The sequence below is a fragment of the Hoplias malabaricus genome, chromosome 8, assembly GCF_029633855.1.
Source record: "Hoplias malabaricus isolate fHopMal1 chromosome 8, fHopMal1.hap1, whole genome shotgun sequence".
Classification (NCBI taxonomy): domain Eukaryota; kingdom Metazoa; phylum Chordata; class Actinopteri; order Characiformes; family Erythrinidae; genus Hoplias; species Hoplias malabaricus.
The window spans coordinates 19576885-19599657 of record NC_089807.1 but is presented as its reverse complement, the minus strand read 5'-3'; the positions used below and the strand labels follow the sequence as shown (position 1 = coordinate 19599657).

Sequence of the window (22773 nt, the reverse complement as noted above, 5' to 3'; positions counted from 1 at the left end):
TGCTACTGCGCTAGTGTCTGCGCTGCTTTCTGCAGGAGAGCCAAAGAGATAATACTGGGTCCTAAAGCCCTCCATCAATCAGGAAACAGGGCAGCATAATAAATCATTTGTTAATAGGGGCTTTTATGCTATGTCTCTAATAACTGTGAAATTAAACATTAATATTGCAAGCAATTACTATTAGTTGTGTATTCACTGCTACAGATATATAACAACAGTACAGCTAACAGAATACATGTGTATTAGACTAATTTAATACACATTTCTTGATGGCAGCTGTAATGTTTAATTACAAAATGAAAAATGGAATTGGATAAATGTGGATTTTAGCTGTACGAATATTATCTATCAGTAACAGTAAATTCATCACCATTAAAAATAAATTAATGGTGTAAAAGTAACCTGGGATAAATAATATTGGAACAGGACATGTCAATATTAGTTACAAAAAGTACTACTCTTGCCCAAACTACCACAGTCTACTACCAAATCTACACCACAGGAAGAAGTACACTGCTACTGTGGTGTATTCACATAAGCCTTTTCAGGCTAGATTTATTATAATAGGCATATATCTAATAAATAATTTTTCTTCTATTTGATATCAGATATAGCTTTTTTGTTTTGTTTGGTATACAAGTTAAGTTGTATATATACGTTAAGTTGTAATTCTTTTTGGGCTCTTCAGAATTGAAACATGCAGAAATGAAACTGCAGTATTGGTATTATGTCCATATTCGGAATACCTAATACAGTAAGAAATGCTGTCTCTTATAGAACTCTTATAGAAATAACATTACAGAATTAACAACAAATCTCTGTTATGGAAACATTACAGCTTCATTGTAAACATAGCCACTAGTGAAAAACAAAGCAGCTGCAGAACTCACATTCTAAGAATCTAAGCACACCCATTAATAACCATACACAAATCTTCAAACATTTCTGTGCTAGCAAACTAAGTCTGGGTCAGCTTTCTACATATGATATACCCTTTATATAAGAGACCCTGAGGAACAAAGATTTGACAGTCAAGCCTGAGCTTTAACCTGCACATAAAGCACAGGGTCATTCCTGAAAAAGTCATCCCGTAAGCTATTTTAGGGGAAAGATGAGAGCAGATTCACAAATCTGTCATATATTTGAAAGCATTTCACAACATTTAAACATTCTGTTTTATGACAATTAACAGGCCTGCACTTCTGGATTGGAAACAATACAGCCATGTAGAGAACACAACCTATACAATACATAATACATTTATTTTGTTAAATATAAAGTACGGGTAAAACAAAAAAAAAGTGCCAAAATCAATCAATCTATCAATCATATCTAATAGCCAATTAGTCTTAAAATTTTGACACTTTCATTATGATACCTTGGGTTTTTTTAATTATTCCCAAGAACAAAAATTTAGAGACACAACGTTTTGACAACACACATACAAACATTAAAAAAACAATCATAGGTCAAAATATACCTAACTGCGGCAGGTTTTATTTAAACTAAAAGTGGTCCTGAACAAAGAGTCAATTGGGAGTCTTCTTCTATTGGTGACCTGAGCTGACTGGTGTGACTCAGGAGCTGGAATTCACATCTCACTTATGAATTCACTCATTCATAGACATTCCATTAATAACCCCTAATAATGGAGCTGAGAGTGAATATGTTCAATAGTGTGGTTCCCTTTAAGGCAGAGACCCAGAGGAAGGCAGCCTCCCTATTCAGTGTCTCTCTTTCTCCCTTCTTCTGTGGGTTAGTTTCAATGTGCTGCAGCTTTTAACAAAAAAGCCAAAGAGAGACAGAGAGCTGTGTATACCCTCAGCTGACCAGAGTTTTCACACACACACACACACACACACACACACACAGAAAGAGAGAGAGAGAGAGAGAGAGAGAGAGAGAGAAAAAGAGGATTAACCCTCTTTATAAGCTAAAAATGCATTGCAGCGCTGTTGACTTGATTCTTTATTTACAAATTCTGCATAGAAAGCAAATACTGACGGCTGGAACGCTCTCACTATTCACAAAATGCCTGGACTCGGTGCAGGGGAGGAGAGTCTATCAATACAACGCATTTCTGCTCCCTACCTCATTGTGTATGTGATGATCAGTACAATTAACTTAGATCAATGAGAAACATATTTGCTCTTAATTTACCTCAACAGCAGCTCTTAGCCCAGGATGCTCCAGCTGAGCTTCCATTTGGGCTTTTCATCCAAATACGTGCATGCTAATGACGAGATCTAAGACTAAAACCCAACAGAGACACTGACATGTCTCAAAACCGAAGACTGAGTCATAAGCCAAAGCAGGGGAGAGAGCAGTGAAGACAATATATAGCAGAGGAAATAACAGTGGAGAAGAAGGATGAGTGAAAGCTACACACAGGACAAGGAAGAAAAAAACTATATCTGTTACAAATGCCAAAAGGTGAGGTTCTCCTAAATATATGTGTTCTCTCTCCTGTTTGCCTGTTCCTGATACAACTAGGTTCCACATGCTGCAGGGTTTCAGCAGAGTCATGTACAGAATTGTGATTGGCCCTGGTTAAGTGTTTTGCTGATTCGTTTTTTATCTTTAATTTGCAAAAAAAAGTTAACACCTACTCCACAGAAAGTGCACATTTTATTGCATGAAATGGTTCATCGGCTGAATCCAACACCTTGGCGAAACATGTAAAACAAGTAAAAAAGTAAAACATCAATTTTGACAGACATTAAGACACATTTTGGTCTATTGTGTTAAACATACTGTACCATAATATGTCTGTATTTTACAGTTTGACATAACTCTGGAAAGCTTTATGTTCCACATATTACAACAACTAGCCAAATGAACAATGATTATTAATATCGGAAGCAGCAGCATTTTTTTTCCCAGAGGAAAAAAATCTCTTGATTCAAAAAAAAAAAAAAAAGTTTAAATTTAAACATGATCAAAAGATATATAGAAACAGTAAGTAACTACATGCCAAACGTTACCCAAACACCCTTCTATCTTCAAACAGCTTCAAACACCTGCAAACAGTAGATTAAAAATGTTCACATTTTGTGTTCTCCCTGTGTCTGCGTGGGTTTCCTCCGGGTGACTGTTTGTGAGGAGTGTGGTGTGTTCTCCCCATGTCGACGTGGGTTTCCTCTGGGTGCTTTGGTTTTCTCCCACGGTCCATAAACACACATTGGTAGGTGGATTGGCTACTCAAAGTGTCCATAGGAGTGAATGAATGTGTGAGTGTGTGTTGCTCTGTGTAGGACTGCTGCCCCCTCCCCGCCTTGTGCTCAATGACTCCGAGTAGGCTCCAGACCCACCGCAACCCTGAACTGGATAAGCAGTTACAGACAATGAATGAATGTTTGCATTTTCTAATAATGATGATTAGCCTGGGTGGCACGGTGGCACAGCAGTTAGTGTCGCAGTCACACAGCTCAAGGAACCTGGAGGTTGTGGGTTCAAGTCCAGCTCCGGGTGACTGACTATGAGGAGTTTGGTCTGTTCTACTTGTGTCCGTGTGGGTTTCCTCCGAGTGCTCCGGTTTCCTCCCACGGTCCAAAAACACATGTTGGTAGGTGAATTGGCGACTTGTGAGTGAATGTGTGTGTGTGTGTGTGTGTGTGTGTGTGTGTTGCCCTGTAAAGGACTGGCACCCCCTCCTGTGTTCCTGCCCAATGATACTGGGTAGGCTCCATACCTACGGCGACCCTGAACTGGATAAGCAGTTACAGATGATGAATGAAAGATTAGCCTGTGGGCTGTCCTGAATGTGTCTGTTCAACAAATATACAATATCTCAGTCTTAAAAGGGATATGTGGATGTGTACTTATTTAGCCTACACTTTAAAAATCCACAAAATGTACTAGTAGAATGTAAATTTTGGACAGGAATGCATTTTTTATAATTACTTATGTATATGCTTATGATAGACTGAAAAAGCCTACATTTATTGTGCTCTCCTGCCATCTAGGGGCAGAGGAGGGAGTTACACGTTGTATTCAAAACAGTCTATTATAGTCTGTCCAAGGGGGAAATAAAGGTGTTCCCAACATGTATAAATCAGTAATTCTAATAAAATGTAAAATTCCTGTTATAGTTTTTCTTCTAAATCAGTTTAAAACAAGACGTTCTCTGCTGAATATGATGTCTGGTATAACCCCTGGATAAGTACCTGTTACCTTAAATAGCCTGCTCTCATTTGAACCAAGAAGAAACACAAACGCACACAGGGCTTCCCCACGAGAAAATGATAATAACCGCCAGTCCAACCCGCACCAAAACACACAAAAACAAAATCTAATTAAAGCGCCCCGTATGTAAACCACCCCTCATCATCCAGTCTGAGCCACCGCCTATATCCACAACACCCCATCGGGCTCCAGCTTCTCCACCAAACACACCACTGAACAAAGTGTGTGCTACACATCCTCCACCCGTACCTTCATGACCTTTATTTCAAAACATGCTTTATAACTTACCTAGTTATATTTAAGTCCCTGTCTGTGGTGGTCCTATTTCGGCTCTGATTTCCATACAATGTGGATCTGACTGCTTCCTGAGGAGGCGCTACGTCAGAGCCGGAGTAAACCGAGAGGCGCGCCTGAGCCAAGCGTAACCCCCACACCCACCCCCGCCCGTCCTGGGGCCTCATTTATAAAACTGCGTGAATTCTGGAGTGAAAGTGCGTGCGCCCAAAGCCAGAAAATATCGTACGCTCAAAAAATTCAGTTTTATAAAACGGTGCGCGAACGCTGTTTTCTTTTTATAAATCACAACCTTCTTCAAGTCGTGCGCAGGTGAAACAACCTCATGTTCCGCCTCCGTAACGCCCACATTTAACTATAAGTGGTGAATGTTTAAATATGGGCCTCTCTGTTCATTTTCACGTGACATAGTGGAGACAATGAAGGACAGAAAGACAAAAAAACAGAAACTTTGGAGACTGCGCCGTAGAAGATATTGTTTCAGAGGCCGAGGCGAGGTAAAATGTGTTGTTTGACTGCCTCTATTATGTCATTACAAACAAACGCAAGTTAGTTGAGTGACAACATGCGGCTGCAGCAGTAAACAGTGTTAAATCGGCTCATTAACCACTCTACATCGTCCGCAAAAAAATCTCCATGATTTATGAAAACATGTTGTCGTCTTATTTGTCAGCTAGGTTTTAATAGTGCCAAAATAGACATTATGACAAAATAGACATTATGACAAAATAGATATTATGCCTATTTATATAGACCTGTGATTCTGTGCAACCGTTTAGGCTTGTAATTATCTGCAACTATTACCAGCCCATAAAGAGATTAATTTCTTATAAATAATAATAATAATAATAATAATAATAATAATAACGAACTTACAGCACATTTCAAAAAAAGAGTTTAAAATGTGCTTTGCAAATTAATTTATTACAGTGAGATACAAAATAGATAAAATAATTTAAAAGAAAAAATCTGAATAAAATACAGAGTAAAATAAAACAAGCTAGAATACTGCAAATAAAGTAGAAATAAATACAACAAGCAATGTATTTTAATTGTTTATATATATATAAATATACTGCGTTTTTGAAAGTTATTTTAGACAAGTGAGTGTTAATCTTCCTTAATCCTTCTTTAATCTTTAATCTAATTTTATGCGTTATAGACAGATATGTGTGAGGATGGTTTGCACATTTACTTGCAATTCTCTATTTTATCAATTGATGATGCACACCAATTTGCACTTGTTGCGCAATGTCTTATGGCTATGCATGGGTCAAATCTTGTGTAAATATATTCTCATTTGTAAGCAAAGTATTTCTTTATAAATCACTGGGGGTATGAAGACCAGCTCCTCTGAGACATGTGATTCCAGCCACCACTTCATTTCAGACTGCCTCTTATACAACATCAGTGGACAGCTAAATGAACTCCTGTTATGTAACACTAGCCAACAGACACCTGTATTGAATATTATTGTGCTGAGTGAACAGAGGAAGGGAAAGACATCCTACAAACCCAGATTTAGGTAGCTTTGGCATCACATGGAATGAAACAATTTATAGGGCTAGACTGACCTGACTGTAATAAAATAATCAGAGACTGTAAGGGACAAGTCAAGTCATTGTTCCAAGATACTAAACCAATATTTTTATAATCATGACTTTTTTTCCTCCTTTTGGGAGAAATGTGTTTCAAACTTAAACAAGAATCCAGTAACAAATCAGGAAAACTAATACTGCCAAGGGGATTCATAATCACTATGATTACACAGGTGAACAGCCCTACCTTCCACAAAACTACGAACTACAAAATGGATTAGGCTGAAAAGAAAATAATGATGATGATAGTGTTAGCGATGTTATTCCTAATCAAGTATTAAAGAGTAGTCAGTAGGTCTGTTACTGAAGTAAAGCCTGAAAGTTTATAGCTTTTGGAAATTACTTGACAATTTTCAATATGATGCCAGGAACACTTTCTAAAAAATGTTGGTACAGGGGCATGTTTACCACTGTGATGTCTGACTTCTTTTTTAACACCAATCTGTAAACATTAGGAACAGACGAGACCAGTTGCTATACGTCTTAAAATAAGAATGTTTTCCATTTTTGCTTGATAAATGTTATCAGCTGTTTAACAGCTTAGGGTTTCATTTATATATATATTCATTCCATAATGCACATAATACAATACATTATAAAATGTTTTTTACATGAAATAAATAATGATATATTTTTAGATGATGAATTTTCAGGTATGAATACTACAAATTTATACTACATTTTTCTGTAAACAAACTATGTATTTAGGTATAAATACTACATTTTACACTACGCATTGTAACTTTTTTAGGCAGGCACGTACACAAATATTTTGGAGGCAGATACTCAAGCCAAAAAAAGATCACACATTGCCAACATTATTCATAAAAAAAACCCCACACACATAATAGGATATTCATTCATTCATTCATTCATTGTCTGAAACTGCTTGTCCAGTTCTGGGTCATGGTGGGTCCAGAGCCTACCCGGAATCACTGGGCGCATGGTGGGATCACACCCTGTAGGGGGCGCCAGTCCTTCACAGGGTAACACAAACTCACACATTCACTCACACACTCACACCTATGGACACATTTGAGTAGCCAATCAGCCTACCAACGTGTGTTTTTGGACCATGGGAGAATACTGGAGCACCTGGAGGAAACACGGAGGACAGGGGAGAATACACCAAACTCCTCAGAGAAACCCGGAGTGGGGCTCAAACCCACAACCCAGGACCCTGGAGCTGTGTGACAGAGACACTACCTTTTGCGCCACAGTGACACCCCCAGTAGGGTATTTAACTTATATATTTATTTTTGTTAACACAATGTGTAGGCTATGCTGTATACATGGATATACCTTTGTATGAAAAGGCAAGCAATTTCAGCTTTTTTTTTTTTTTTTTTTAAAGAAACGTCAGGCCAGTAGCATGTCAGCGTCGCTATTATGTTAAGTGTTGTGGTTCATTTAGCACCAGGGACTGCACGTCAGTGATTGCACAAACACTGTCATTCATACTACATTCAAGTATACATACTACATTTTTGTTATGCATACTGCATTTATCACTATGCAAAACCAAACAATAAGAAAGGCAGACTTTTTACGTCAACTGTTTGCTTAACTGAGAGTGTAAGTATTAACTTGTTCTTGTTCTTGAACTAGTATTCATTCATATTATATGGTTTACAGATTTGTCATTAATCACTCAAAACCGAGAGTGAGAATTATTTGCAGGTCTGTTTGACAGTGTTTTACAATTTACAGTGTAAATTAATACAGTATATGAAGTGAGGTCAAAACTATATACAGAAATATTCCATAACCTGAAAATCAGTCCAGCGAGATATATAAGTCCAAAAGGCAAATCCAAAAAAACAAAACAGAGTATCAGGCAAAATGTCAGAAAAACTAAAAACATATTTAAGAAATAGATGCCTCAGAATTGCAGAAATAGGCCTACTTTGTAACTATGAAACTAGAAGGAACACTTTGTAATATTTTTTCACCTTAAAATTACAGCTTCAAAATTATTGTGATGCTTCACTGAGCTGTAAAAGGGAGAACAGACCCTCTGTCAATGCTAATATTGGCTCAGCACTGCAGAAACTAGACAGACAAATTTTTCCCGTGTGTTCCCCCTCCTTGTTTTGAGTTGTATTTTTTTCAGAGACGTCCATATTTTTCCTTTGTTTAACCTTTTAACCTTTGCTGCTGTCTGCAGTCTCTGTAGTGTGAAGGAGTTCATATTTTTGGAATTCAACTTGATCCATGTTCATCTGACTGCAGACCAATCACAGTTATTGCGGTCTGCGTCAATGCGACATGTAGTTAGTTATATTTCTGGAGAGGTGAGAGTCAGGTTACGTAGGGTTTGGTTCAATGTGCGGCCTACAGCATAGGTTCAATGCAGAATCATAAATTTGGCTTAATACTCAAGAGATGAAGACTTCTTTTGGTTTAGAGTGGAAACACTTTTGGTTCATGTGACAGTTGATGTAACATTGATTGTATGTAATCATTGGCCATTTCTGTTGTGTTCATCAGTGACTAATTAATGACATCCTATTAAAAGTCTGGTGAACCAAGAGTGACACTAGTCTTTTCACCTACAAAGCATTGATTAAGCATAAGTGTCCTTACAAAAAAGTTTATAATAGGACATTAGAGCCATAACACATCATGGTACCTTTACTTTCAATACTTAAGTACATTTAAAGTGGAGATATAAATCGAGGACTTCTACTTTTACTGGAATAATATTTTACACTGAGTATCTGTACTTTAACTCGAGTACATAGAACAGCTTTTGGTTCCATAAATAAACATTTTTTGCTAATATTTGTGTAATAGTTCATTTTTAAACCTGTAAAAGGTTCTTCACATTCACACATCTGTCACGTTTTCTGCCCTGATTCATGTTTCCCTGTCATGTGCTCTTTCAGCACATGGCCTTGTATTTTGTTCCAGTTTCTTTCTTTGTCTTCGCCCTAGTCCTGCCTTGTAATCTGTGTTGGTAACACTTTATAATACACTTTATATATATACTCTTAAACCATAATGGACTGATCTTGAAGATCATTGGCAGACAAAATAGAATGGTAAACAAGAAGTGGTTGACCAACCCAACAATGCCTCCATTTGCTTAAACAAACTTTCTAGGAGGATACAAATATTTATTTTCTCAAATTATCAGTTAAGATTCATCCTGCTGCATCTGTTGTGATCTTAAATGAAATGATTAGCACTAAATAATTTCCAAGTAAAAGAGATTTTAAAATAGCACTTCATCAACAAAATATGACTGTTAAATATATTTAACAAAAAACATACCAGTCTCGTCTGTCTTTAGCACTCAAGTGGGAAAGCAGAGTCCACAAGTTAATTATGGATGCAAATAATAAAGGCAAAAGCTGAGCAGAAAATTGAAAACCACTGCACATTGAGTTCTGTGAGGAGTTGGTGTGTTCTCCCTGTGTCCGCGTGGGTTCCCTCCGGGTGCTCCGGTTTCTTCCCACAGTCCAAAAACACACGTTGGTAGGTGGATTGGCGACTCAAAAGTGTCCGTAGGTGTGAGTGAATGTGAGTGTGTGTGTTGCCCTGTGAAGGACTGGCGCCCCCTCCAGGGTGTATTCCCGCCTTGCGCCCAGGTAGGCTCTGGACCCACCGCAACCCTGAACTGGATAAGCAGTTACAGATAATGAATGAATGCACATTGAGTTGGTCACAAACAAACCACACAACAGCTATGTATTTTTGTTGTGACACATTATTTGACAAGAAAGTATTGCATGTGTGAAACCCCAAGTAAGTGAAATTAGCTGTTTAATTTATTACAGCTAACTAAACTACATTAAGTCAGACATTTTTGCAACAACTCCTTGGGTACACACCTTCACACATGCACACACACACAGCAATCATCTGTTATACCATATATTAACAGTATACAATGTGAAATGCAAGGATGTGGTGAACCAAAAGCAGGTACAATGCTTTCTGTTCACATGGAGATTCATAAGGAGGTAGCAAATTTGACATTTCCCAACTGCCTAAATAGAGATAGTCACAGCAAAATCATTATCAAATTTTAATCGCATTTAATACAAAGGTTTACAAGAATAATGTATATACAAATGATACAACCGAACACAGTCAAATACATGCTATGGGTGAGTGCAACAACATTTTGTTTGAAATTATATTTGTGAACTAGACATTCTTGCTTACAATTTGCATACAGACCTGAAAGCTTTTTTACCTAATCAATGCAAATTTAATAAAAACCAGTGGCATCCATGCCTCTAAATATTAAGGCCACTGGAGGAGCAAAAATGCTAACTGTGATTTGTTTTTGATTACGTAACTGTATCTTAAACTATCCTAAATAAACGTGCCATTCAGATTAAAATATATAATAGAAGATATGTTTCAAGAAGCAAGAATTTTCAGCTATTGAACAAAAAAATGGGGTGATATCTTTATTTCCTACACTCTTAAAAATTATAGTTCTACAAATGTTTTTATTAAAGGAAATGGTTCTATACAGAACCATGAACACTTGAAGAAAAGGCTTCTATATTATATTATGACCGGAAGTTCCTATTTAACAAGAAGTGATTGTCCATTATATTACAGTCAAACATTTAATAAAACCACTGACTTTGTATTAGAAACGTTCAGAAAAATCTCATCTAGGGTTGAATAAACTCTAGTATAAGAGTAGATCTCCTGAAAATAGCCAGCGAGTAGTTAAAATCTTGATGAGGCAGCTCAAATTTATGATATGTAATATATTTGGTGCGAGCAAAATGTTTCAGAAATTTTTATTTAATTAACATTTATATGACAAAGGTAATTAGTTGAAAAGCACTGTTTCTGTTCATAATTACTTGTAATAAGTGGACACATGACAACTTCAAAAACATCAGAAATTTGCTTTAGAAATGAGTCTTTAATCATAGTCAGAACACAGATTCTATAACATGTACAGAAGCTGGTAACACCTTTGGGAATTAGAAATGATCATCACTAAATGTTCGTCATGAAATATTATTTGTAAGAAAACAAAAATCTCTGCAGTAGTGGTTCACAAATCTGGTCCTGTACATCCCTTGCTCTGCATATCTCAGTGTTTTCTGGAATGTTAATGAGCTGATTTGATGAGTCAGGTGTTGGACAAAGTAAACACTCGAATGTACAGGTGGCAGATAGGATAAAAACACAACTGCAATTCGTTCTATATTCAGGTAAAAAAAAAAAAAAAAGCCTAAACACCAGCACAAATATCTCATAAAAAAAACAATAAACCGTTTATGTACAATATTATCAACAATTACCTTTAATTATTATTATAATGATCATTTTTATTCATATTTTACAATTACTTTAAAACTGTATACACAGAGGGACCAAATCACTGAGAACACCTGCCTAAAAACTGCCAAATTTAGTAGATGGCACCCCAAATTTACATCTGCTCAAATGCCTGAACATATGGGTTTGCAGCAGAATATTTCAGAGAATCACACTCCTGTCACCAGCAATATCTTCTTCCCACACCATATTCTGATGACACAACTTCCACAGGTAAAGTGGCTCTTTCATTGCTCCAAGATTCAGTTCTCAGTCTCACCATGGACTCGATACACAGCCCCATATGCAGCAGGGGCAATGCACCATATGTTGAGACATGTTCGGCACAAGTTGTGCCACTGTACGCTTTCTGGAACACATGGAAAACCCGTGTGAAAGCTTAGGAGCCAAAAACACAATCACTGGTTCTTTTCTGATGACTGTTTGTAGGCACTCAAAATTAACCAAGAGCACCACCCCTCAAGCCTTGATGTTTGGGGCTAAATATATTAGCTGAATATTAAGATCTGGCACTTTGCGAAATATGCTTAGGGTTCCATGCCTGCCCATTTCTCTTTAAAACAATTTACATGAGAAGTGCTTGCTCACTTACTGTCAAATATATGCCAGAATTTGATACACCATTGTAACAAACAAATAAAAATAAAGTTACGTGGACATTAATGACAAAGTTGACATTAGAGATTCAATCAGAAGTATCACTCATTTAGACATTTCACATTTATTTACAAAAGCTTCAGAATACACTTTCATTCATTCATTGTCTGTAACCCTTATACAGTTCAGGGTCACGGTGGGTCCAGGGCCTACCTGGAATCATTGGGCGCAAGGCAGGAATACACCCTAGAGGGGGTGCCAGTCCTTCACAGGGCACACACTCACACATTCACTCACACACTCACACCTACGGACACTTTTGAGTCGCCAATCCACCTACCAACGTGTGTTTTTGGACTGTGGGAAGAAACCGGAGCACCCGGAGGAAACCCACACAGACACAGTGAGAACACAGTGGAGCAATGCTTCTTTAGAAAACTTTCAGTTTTCTACCTGCTGTAAGTCAAGCCTGTACTCTATCAGTGTAAAGTTGGTGATCCTAGCCACTGCTGTAGGAAGGAGAAACTCTCTGACTTTCCTGTAACCCATGTGCTCATAGAGTTTTTGAGCATCTGTTTGGACAATCGAGGTGTATAGTATGACAGCTGGATAACCTCTTTCTCTGGCAAAATCTGCCACAGTGCGGCACAGGGCTTTGGCAATTCCTTGTCCCCTGTGAGAATGCTTCACTGACATCCGCTTGAGCTCCAGACAGCCTTCATTCTTCTCCGCAGGCAAGCATGCCACAGTGCCCACCACTCGTCCCTGGCTCTCTGCCACCCAGAAGCAGGAATTTGGCTGTTCCAGGTAGGTCTGACGAATGTGGTTAAGGTCCTTGTGCAGGGAGACCTGGATGTAGTTAGAGAACATATAGCTGACGAGTTGCCGCCCGGCCGCCAGTAGGAGAGTGACTGCAAGTATGGGCAGCAGAAGGGACTTGGAGCTGGCCATCAGAGCACAGAACACACAAGCCAGTAACATCTGAGTATGTGGAAGCTTCAGCACGTGCATACAGGAAGACGGGACATGCTCACTCATCCCAAGAGTGAAGATGTCCTTCACATCCTCTTCATCCTCATCCTCATAGCAACGAATCTGAACTTCAGCCATGCCTTTCAAATGAAAAACACATACATATCATGGTTATTTTTTTTTTAAGTCACATTCAGATTCAGAGGAACTTATGAGTGTAATTCAGGAATTCACTGGCCAATTGAGCAAAGAGGGGAACCAGGAATGTTTTACAATTCCAAAAATTGTATTGTTTTTAATAATGAATCAAGTACTGATTTATAAACTGGTTATTTCTAATAAGTAGTCTATACAAACATCAGATCTCAGTTGATTAAAAAATTTGCAGGAGATTCACAAGGAGTGGACTGGAGTCAGAGCTTCAAGAGCCACCACACACAGCTGTATGCACATATGAACTTGAATAATCATTAAAAACATTTTAAAATGTGTGGATTTTGGATGCCATTTACTCAAAAACTATACAGTAAAATCACTTCACATTTCATAGGTACATAGTATGGTAAACTCTGAACTGATATCTGTTGGTTGTATGGACTATTTATAAGATATTACCATTTTATAAAATAGTAAACTTGAGTCATAATTAAAAACAATAGACAATTATGGAGATGTGAATGCCATTTACTCAAAAACTATACAGTAAAATCACTTCACATTTCATAGGTACTTAGCATGGTAAACACTGATATAAACACATATCTGTTGGTTGTATGGACTACTTATTACATATGACCATTTTATAAAGCAGTAACCTTGAGTCATCATTAAAAACAATGGACATTTATGGGGATTTTGGATGGCATTGATTCAAAAGCTATACAGCAATATGACTCCATATTTCATGAAGTACATAGAATGAAAAACACTGAACTGATATCTGTTGGTTTTATGGAGCACTTATTAGAAATGACAATTTATTAAACAGCTTAAATGTCGTTACGGTTCCTTTAAAATGAAGGGCTTTCAGATTTTCAGGCGCATTGAGTTTTACCGCTCAGTCTAGTATCAGCGCACTAAAATCTGACAGTTTAACCGTGTTTCTCAAAAGGCAGCTGGCTTAACCGCAGTAATTTATTTTATAGGTCAAATAACCAATAAACCTAATAATATTCTGCGTTGCATGAGTAATTAATGCATTTAAAATGGTCTTATGTCAAAAGTATATGTATATATCTCTTATTATCCTAAAAATAAGTTTCAGGCATGAAACTTTCACGATTTTCAAACATGAAAAAAATTTCAGAATTTAATATCAAACCACTTTTCATGTCTTTGTTTACATATTAAAAATACAATTATACAGAAATTTAAACCGGTGTCTCCCCGTTATAAATCTAGCGAGCTACTACGTGTCAGCGTCTGTTTGCAAAGAACATCGTTGTAATGATGATGATTTTGCCTATTTATTAGACTTAGACCAAGCTTCCCAGAAAGTGGACAAACTCACTAAATGAATACAGGCTAACGTTTGTAAAAAAAAATAACGCAAACCTGTAATATTAAAGTATTGTCATTTCAGGTGGGCGAAACAATATATTTCACTCAAAGTGGTTTTGTAAAAATAAATTAACGATTGAGATTTAGTGTTCAAAGTACATTAGGTTTACAGGCTTTTATTTGATAGAGGTTTTATTTCGTTACTAACCTTTGGTGATTATCCACTTCTCTGTTGTTCTCTAGCTGTAACTTTCAGAAGAGCAGTATCAGCATGGATAGACTCTGTGGGGACCGTCAAAATAAAAGTCTGGGTACGACAGAACAGTATTTTCAGGCCCAAATAGAGAAAAAACACGTTTTTGTGTCTTTAAAAAATTTACTTACAAATTATAACAATTAAATAAATACATTAATTCGCTTTATATAACATGATTTTCTATCATAATTTAGAGGGGTTGCAATCTCTAATTGACGATTAATGGCACCCAGTGATTTCAGCTGCCAGTCAGCTATTTATTGCTGTACCAACTTTAACTGATGATAAAATTATTTCTATATAAAACGAATTGGTTTTGATATGTTGCTATTGCTATATCTTGTTACAACATTGATTGTAGGAGCTTATAGCAGAGGATGTGACATGTGGAAATATCTACTTTTTTTTGTAACTAATAACTGGCCACCACCCAAGGAAAATAGCTTCTCATTCTGCATAATTAACTTTAATGCATTATAAGGCCACACAGTACCCCGCCCCCTGCCTGTTAGTTAAAACATCAATACAATTCAAAGTACTGAAACCGGTTAAGTGTGTGTGTATGTGTCCTGTTCTGTGTCTCAGCTGTCTTACATGCCTGCTGTTAGTATGGCATGAACCCAGTACATCTTGCCGAGATGGGTTTCAAATGGAATGGTCCTTTCAAAAAGGGACCAGAGCTTTGGGCAATGTCTCTCTTTCTTCTTGAAGAGTCACCCCTAGTGCTGTCATGTAAGCTTGTGCATGGCTTTCATCCTCTCACACTGGATGTAGGTAGCCTGTGTAAGTTCTTGTCTTGCAAATTCCATCTTCTGACACATACTGTAATCACCTGGAAATTGACGTTTTCCTGATTAGTGTGCAGCTTCTCAGGCAATCCAAATGACAGAGTTGCTCTCAGGTTCTCCATTCCAGAATCACATATGCCTCATTCAACCTTTTTAAGCCATGAGGACAAACCAAATCCCAGTGACAGAAAAGTACCCCAAGTTTTCTACAGCTTTTTGCATATGTTCATGAAACAATCTTGACTAATGTTTACTTTGACATCCATAACCCACAATTAAAACTAAAATAAAAACTAAAATAATACATTTAAAACATGTTGTTTATTTGTTTCAATTTAATCACATTGTATAAACAAGATCCTTTAACAGTGGAAAAATCACAGTAAGAAATTGAGGCTAAATGTTTCATTCTGCAAAAGTGTATATAAATTAAGGCACTGCAGGAAATGTTCATCAATGATCAAAGTAATGTTTAAACCAAAGCACCATAAAGTATTTACTATTTCCCATTCAGGCTAAGTCAGCTTCATGCTCATAATGGATATCAAAGTGCTGTGCAAGCCTGTCACTGACACAATAAAATACACTTTTTGAGTAGTGCACTGTTTCCATGAGACTAACAAACACAGATCACAAAACACTTAGATCAGTGTCACCCTGACAATAATGTACAGTGTCTTTCTTTACACAATACTACAAAAGCTTCAATTTATGCCCTACAAGATTGTGTTCCTTTACAAAAGAAAAAGTGACCTATAAAAAGGTCATGAGTCATTACTTGGTTCTGTTCTACTCTTGGTATCAAACCCTCAGGCCCTGGCAGTAATGAAGCAACAGCAATGTTCATTTTTCCCGATCCTGTTTCTTTTCTTTTTATCCCAGATTGATGTTTCCAGCAAACATGGTGATGAGAAGAATAATTGCAAATCCGGTTAACAGTCCAGCATTTTGGAACAGAAAGTACAAGGCTTTCTCTTTCTGGTTTCTGGCATGTGCCACCATTATTCCGTTCATCTCTGGAAACTAAAGTTTATTAAAAAAAAAAAAAAATCAGTTAACATTCAAAACAGTTAAGATTGTTTTTTTTTAAATATACAGCACATTCTTAGTTATATGTGTAGTAAATAAAGTATAGATGAGCTGTTTCCTATACCAAAATAAATAAATTAATTAATAATTCATTCATTCATTGTTTGTAACTTTTATCCAGATGCAATACACACCTGGGGGATTTTTCATGGTTTTTTTTTTTTTTTTTTTTTTTTTTTTACATTTTTAAGTGTCAAAAGTGTCTTTATAGTTGTAAAGCACTATACAAATACATTTTGCTTTGATATAGTTATTGTATTGTATTATTGACCTACATGTCTGTCTGTAAATCTGTGTATAATGTGAGAGAGAAACTGCATTTCGATTCTCCTATGTGTCCTAGATATATAGTGGAATTGACAATAAAAATCCTTGAATCCTTGATTTGAGTTGATTGTCACATTATTTAAGTCTGCATAACCAAATTCGTCCTTCATAGCCAGATATAGCATGTTTCCAGTATTTTTGGAAAACAGGTCTGGAATGTGTTGGGGCTTGGATATGACCAGACAAAATAAGCAGATACACATATTATAATGCAAGTAAAACTTTAAACATTTTGTACGTTCTTCTTTTAAGTACTATTATTTACTACTATTCTAGTAATTAGTCGAGTATTACTACTACTCTAATATTCTGTTATTACTAACCGCACACATTAAGTTAGGAGAAAGCGTACCATCAAATACATGTGGAAAGAACTGTACCACTCCAACATCTGTACCTCACTCCTGTTTTATGACTGGGTAAATTTTATTAGTCACAGTAATGTTAAAGCCCAGAAGAGATGTTGTTATTAGTAATGGTATTTGGTAATTAGTATTAATACCTATGATTTCAGAAAAAAAAGTTGAATGAGCAACTGACAAGATAAATTCTTGAGACCTAGTATATCATTACTTGGTTTGGTTTAGTGTAAGATAAATGTTTCTGCAAGTTTCTCACCATGTCTGCCAGAGAGATGTAGAGGAACATTCCTCCAGCAATGGCGAAGATGGCGTTCGGGGCAAAGCTGCTTCCTAACAGGATTCCAAACACCAAGCCCAGGTAACAACACATAGCTGACATCATGTTAAAGAACACAGCCTGAGGCACACTCATACCAGAGCTTAAAAGAATCACAAAATCACCTTGAGAGGAGATGAGATTAGATATATGAGAGAGAGAGAGAGAGAGAGAGAGAGAGAGAGAGAAAAAATCAGTTTGTAACAAAAAGCATAGTGAACACAACCTGCTGAAAGGTAACTGATACTCCGGACATTTTATGTGTATATTACCTAGCTCATGAGGGAACTCCTCACAGACAATTGCTATAGAGGTGCTGAAGCCAGTGAGGAGAGACAGAGTGAAGGAGGCCCCAATGGCCAGTCCATCTATGAAGTTATGCAGTGCATCACTCAGTGTGATCATCCAAGCCACTGTTTTTATGTTTGACACACGCTCCCCTCGCAGCCAGCGACATGTCAACAGCACACATGCCCCCTAAACACAGAGGGACACACACAAACAATGACAATTTCTATATAATTTACATTTTTATTTTCAGAAGTTTAACATTAGACAAAATGCAGATATGTAAGCTCCCAAACCATGAAAATTGCTCCGTTAAGACATACAGCAAAAATCAAGTTGGGATTTTTTTTTATACATCATGTACTAGCTTTTCTCTAGTTTATTATATTATTTCATATATTTCACATTAAATATAATATAATATATATTATAGCATATTAAATTAGTAAATAGTAAATTATAGCATATAATTTACCTTAATTTGTTTTCCTGTATTAAAATTTTGGATTTTTATTTGTGAATTCTCTTGAGTTTTTATATATTATTCTGCTACTTATTTATGCTGGGCTCCTAGTTAATCATATTTGATTCATGAAAGATTCTATATAAACAATATTTTACTAATATTATCATCATTATTATCATTATCTTTATAATATATATATATATATATATATATATATATATATATATATATATATATATTATACAAATATTAAGCCATGGAAAATGTCAGCGTCCACTCGTCTTGCACAAGGAAACACGTAGTGTACACGTAGCGCATTAAAAGGTCACAGTGTTCTGTGTTTGTGTTAATCATTAGATTTCAGGCCATTCTCTTAGCTGATAATGCACCAATATATCACCAAACAGTTTTCAAGACCCAGATTAAAATTATTCAATAAAATATTACAAAACTGTCACTTCAGAGTCAGTATTGACAATGTGTCAATCGTTAACACGATTATTCACCAGTGTGAGCTGTCAGCAACAGAGCCCTTACCTGGTCATTGACTGAACCTACAGCTGGGTTGCCAGCTTGGTTCACAGATGGATTGCTTGGCTTCTCCCTGGGGCTGTTTGGTAGAATGTCATGGTAGATGTTTGGGGTGACTTCGTTGCTGATATTGCTTATGACAATGTCATTGCTGAAGCTGGTGATGGTCACATCAGTGGTCTGCAGGGGAGGGAATTGGCTGTGGCAATCCTGAGAAAGACGCAAAATATGCCACAGTGAGCTAAAGCCTTGTGTACTTCTCTTAATTGGAATTAATTTGGGGCAGAGCTCTCACCTCAGAATCTGCTTTGAGTGCCATTTTTAAAACTCTTTCAGTAAAATACAGAAGGTAGAATCCCCCAAAAATCCCAACTGCGTTCATCACATAGTCATCAGCTTTCGGGTCAAACCCAAGAGCCTGTTTGTATGTTATGGAAGACAGAATAAAACAAATATTGATTTTGAGGTTGCAATCTTGTATTCCTGAGTCATGAGCATTGGGTTTATTTTCTTATTAGTCTCAGAGCTTACTTATAAATGCTTATTAATGCCTTGTCACGCTTCCTCACTTATTTGTGGGTTGTTTTTTTTTTACCTCAGGGATTAGTTGCAGTACAGCGTTGGAGAATAAGGTTCCTATGGCCACTCCAATGAAGTAGGTCAGCACTTTTGGGAAGTAAGGTTTCTTGGTGAAGGGAACCAGGAGCAAGCCCAACAGAGAGGCCAAATTAATTATTGTCACGGCCAGGAAGCCAAACCCCCAAACTGCAAGAGATATATTGAGACAGAGATAAAGAATTCTACTGGTGAGAAGGGACATCTCCATATGAAAGACGTGGACAGAGTTTCGTCTTTACAGTGTGAACCAAGAAAGTGTCGCTGGAAACTCCAGAGCTTTGCCATGCTCTAGATTTTAAAGGGATAAAGAGAGCCAGAAATGATGGGAACTGTTTCTGATCTGTTCATGAGTTCAATATATAGGGAAACTTATGGTCTGCACACAGACACTGATGACAAATACAACACAACTAATTTAAACTGTTTTCTTCTGGAAAATATGGTTTCAGTCTGGTTAAAATGTACATAAATTAGAATATCATCAAAATTTTATTCATTCCAGTAATTCAATTAAAAAAGTGAAACTCATATACTATATACTATATATAATATGGTGATATTAACTTCCTGTTTGTGGCACATTAGTATATGGAAAGGGGGGAAACTTTTCAAGATGGGTGGTGACCATGGTAGGCATTTTGAAGTTGGCCAAGGGAAGTGGGTGGTTGGGAAGAGGGTCATGTGACACATCAAACATCACAAGAAAAACAATGGTGTGCTTGTATAACTACAGATACTGGAAGCCTGTGCATTTCTCCTGCGGTGTTGCTATCAGTGTGTGAACAGTGGGAGAAGAGGGTTGCATTGACAATCCAACACAATGGGCAGCACTTTGAATACATTTTATAAGTGCTCAGAAACTTGTAAATAACTCATGAAAGAATAAAGTTATGTTAAAACCAAGCACACTATTGTTTTTCTTGTGAGAAAATGAGTTTGATGTGTCACATGACCCTCTTCCCATTGAAAAATCAAAAGTTGGATCCAAAATGGCCACCATGGTCACCACCCATCTTGAAAAGTTTCCCTAAGACACCCTAAGACTCCCTGGTATTTTTCTTGATATTACGAACTGTAGATGGTGAACACAGAACCTCATCAACTGTCAACAGCATGACACAGCTGTCTGTTACTACATCCGTCTTAGTGACAGAATTTAATTCTTTGTTGAAAAACAAGGATTAGGGCACCTGTCAGTCCAAAATCAGTAACCAATGGAGATTCAAGGAATGCCTTCTTTTAACACCCACTCACCCCTGAAAAGTGTCCCAAACACAGGGGGGGGGGAGAAGAAATTAAATAATTATCCAAATTTCCATAAAAAATTATATAATAATAATAATAATAATAATAATTTAATTAATAAATAAATATATACACACACTTTTTCAATTAAGAATTTTGTTTGCAGATTTATTTTTGCTTAAACCTTCTGACACAAAAACACCACATACCTAATCTAATACTGACAACCTATATATAGATAGTGCTGAAAAACAAATACTTCTATCTATCGTTACACTTATATAGCGCCTTTCTAGATACCCAAGGACGCTTTACAATCCACACCGCTCAGAATGCTCAGAACATTCAATCCACACACTGGCGAGAAGCGGCAGCCAAACGCGCACAACGCACTCTCGACCAGGAACGACCGTCCACCTGGAGGACTGCATCGGGCATTAGGATTTCACCCAGGACAGAGTGCCAATCCATATCTGGGCGCATACACATTCACTCACACATACACACTCATTCACTCACACAGCAGGACAATTATTAGACAGAAGCCAATTCATGTACCCTCCATGTTTTTGGACTGTGGGAGGAAGGAAAGCCACACAGGAGGAAGCCCACACAGATACGGGGAGAACATGGAAATTCCACCCAGATGGGACTTGAACCCAAGATCCCAGTGCTGGGAGGCGAACATGCAAACCACTAAGCCACCATCTTAAAGACTTTAAGATCAGGATGCACTCACCTTGAGAGTCAATGTTCTGGACAGGGGAGGTCATGTAAGGGCAGGAGGGAAGCAAGACCTGAGTGAGAACAGCTGGGCACATGAGTTGTAGCTGATCTTCTGTCACTTCAGACACATTAGCTAGGCCAAATACAGTCAGCAGATCAAGTAGAGACAAACACTGCAAAAATCCAGAGTAATAAAATGGTGAGGAGTGGTGAGGAAATTGCCTCAAACAAGGTTTATGCCACTGAATAGCACCCCTACACACTCAGGGGCCAACTTAGGAGCCAACATTGGTAGAACATAGACCAGCTGGGTTCAAGGCGGGCATGGGACAGACAGGGATGGTAAACATGTGGAGCCATTATTTAACCCTTATTCATTAATTGCTGCTACACACCTGGGTTGACCATTTGGGACCCATATGGATGTACTAAGGAAGAACATAAATATTACTGCACAATTTCTATTTATTTGCTTAATTTAATATATAGAGAAAATAATCTTGTAAAACAATTCTAGCATATCATATTGTTTTTCTAAGTCAGGTTATAAAAAGAAACTCCAAATGGAGAAACCGCTATATTAATCCTGTGCTTACTTCCAAACATGACTCTGAATCGGGGTGTTGTAACGTTTACTCAGGGCTGTAAGTTCTCAGTACCACTGAGCTTACCTCAGCGTTCCTCAGGGGGTTTGCAATGTTGTCGATGGATGCTGGTGGTCGTCTGGATGTGAGGAGCTGCATGAAGTGTCCCAGGTTTGTCGTAGAGAGTGAATGGTTTTGACCGTAAAAGCGTAGAACATTTTGAAAAAAAGATTTGTTCATTTTGTGTTTAACTTAAGAGGTGGTTCTCATCAGATTATGAGAGAACTTAACAAGCTCACTCGCGAGGAGCAAATGATCGCTTACTCTCAGAAGAAAGGGACTGTAAATTTCAAGTGATCACTTATTAACAGCTCAGACCTGCAGCCTTTTGATTCTGTCTCAGGAATGGTATCAGATGGCCGAGTTGTTGTCCTTGTCGTGAGTCGAACAAAGTCTAAATGCGATAAAGAGTGAGGTTTCGTCTCAGGCGCTCCCTGTCCAATCTCCTCAACAGGATCAACAGATGTTCAAATATCAGACACTCCAAGCCTGATGGCCACAAGCAAACTTCCCCTTAGTCAGGTCCAGTCAATGAGCTCTTTGTTGTGATCTGCCCTCCTTCTCATTGAACGGCCTCGGTGCTGACAGACTCAATGGCCGCCAGCCTGAGGCCCGTCAAGGGGGTTTATAAGTAACCTGTCGTCATATACTG

General features: G+C 37.4%; 2 protein-coding genes across 3 annotated transcripts; both read right to left on the bottom strand.

Moving 5' to 3' along the window:
• Positions 1-10964: 10964 nt before the first annotated feature.
• LOC136705895 (N-acetyltransferase 8-like) lies at positions 10965-14752 on the bottom strand. Its single transcript, XM_066679714.1, has 2 exons — positions 14674-14752; positions 10965-13105 (listed from the first exon to the last, which is right to left on the bottom strand). The coding sequence occupies exon 2, from the start codon at positions 13101-13103 to the stop codon at positions 12435-12437; it is 669 nt and encodes a 222-aa protein (XP_066535811.1). The 5' UTR covers positions 13104-13105; positions 14674-14752; the 3' UTR covers positions 10965-12434.
• Positions 14753-15875: 1123 nt separating this feature from the next.
• slc39a8 (solute carrier family 39 member 8) lies at positions 15876-22579 on the bottom strand. Of its 2 annotated transcripts, none has more exons than XM_066679506.1 (8): positions 22149-22579; positions 21491-21650; positions 19484-19653; positions 19184-19306; positions 18895-19098; positions 17876-18080; positions 17544-17728; positions 15876-16532 (listed from the first exon to the last, which is right to left on the bottom strand). In XM_066679506.1, exons 1-8 carry the CDS (start codon positions 22299-22301, stop codon positions 16383-16385), a joined length of 1350 nt encoding a protein of 449 aa, XP_066535603.1. In that variant the 5' UTR covers positions 22302-22579; the 3' UTR covers positions 15876-16382. The 2 variants fall into 2 exon arrangements, with proteins under 2 accessions (XP_066535603.1, XP_066535604.1); XM_066679507.1 differs by having other exon boundaries at positions 21491-21610; positions 22149-22225.
• Between the last annotated feature and the right edge of the window lie 194 nt (positions 22580-22773).

Excerpts from the sequence above, each read along its gene's own strand:
- slc39a8 (XM_066679506.1), bottom strand. The coding sequence starts at position 22,301 with ATGAACAAATCTTTTTTTCAAAATGTTCTACGCTTTTACGGTCAAAAC. Across the intron at positions 19,654-21,490 it reads CCAGAACATTGACTCTCAAG|TTTGGGGGTTTGGCTTCCTG; the intron begins GTGAGTGCATCC and ends TATCTCTTGCAG. Across the intron at positions 17,729-17,875 it reads GGAGTTCCCTCATGAGCTAG|GTGATTTTGTGATTCTTTTA; the intron begins GTAATATACACA and ends TCTCCTCTCAAG.
- LOC136705895 (XM_066679714.1), bottom strand. The coding sequence starts at position 13,103 with ATGGCTGAAGTTCAGATTCGTTGCTATGAGGATGAGGATGAAGAGGAT.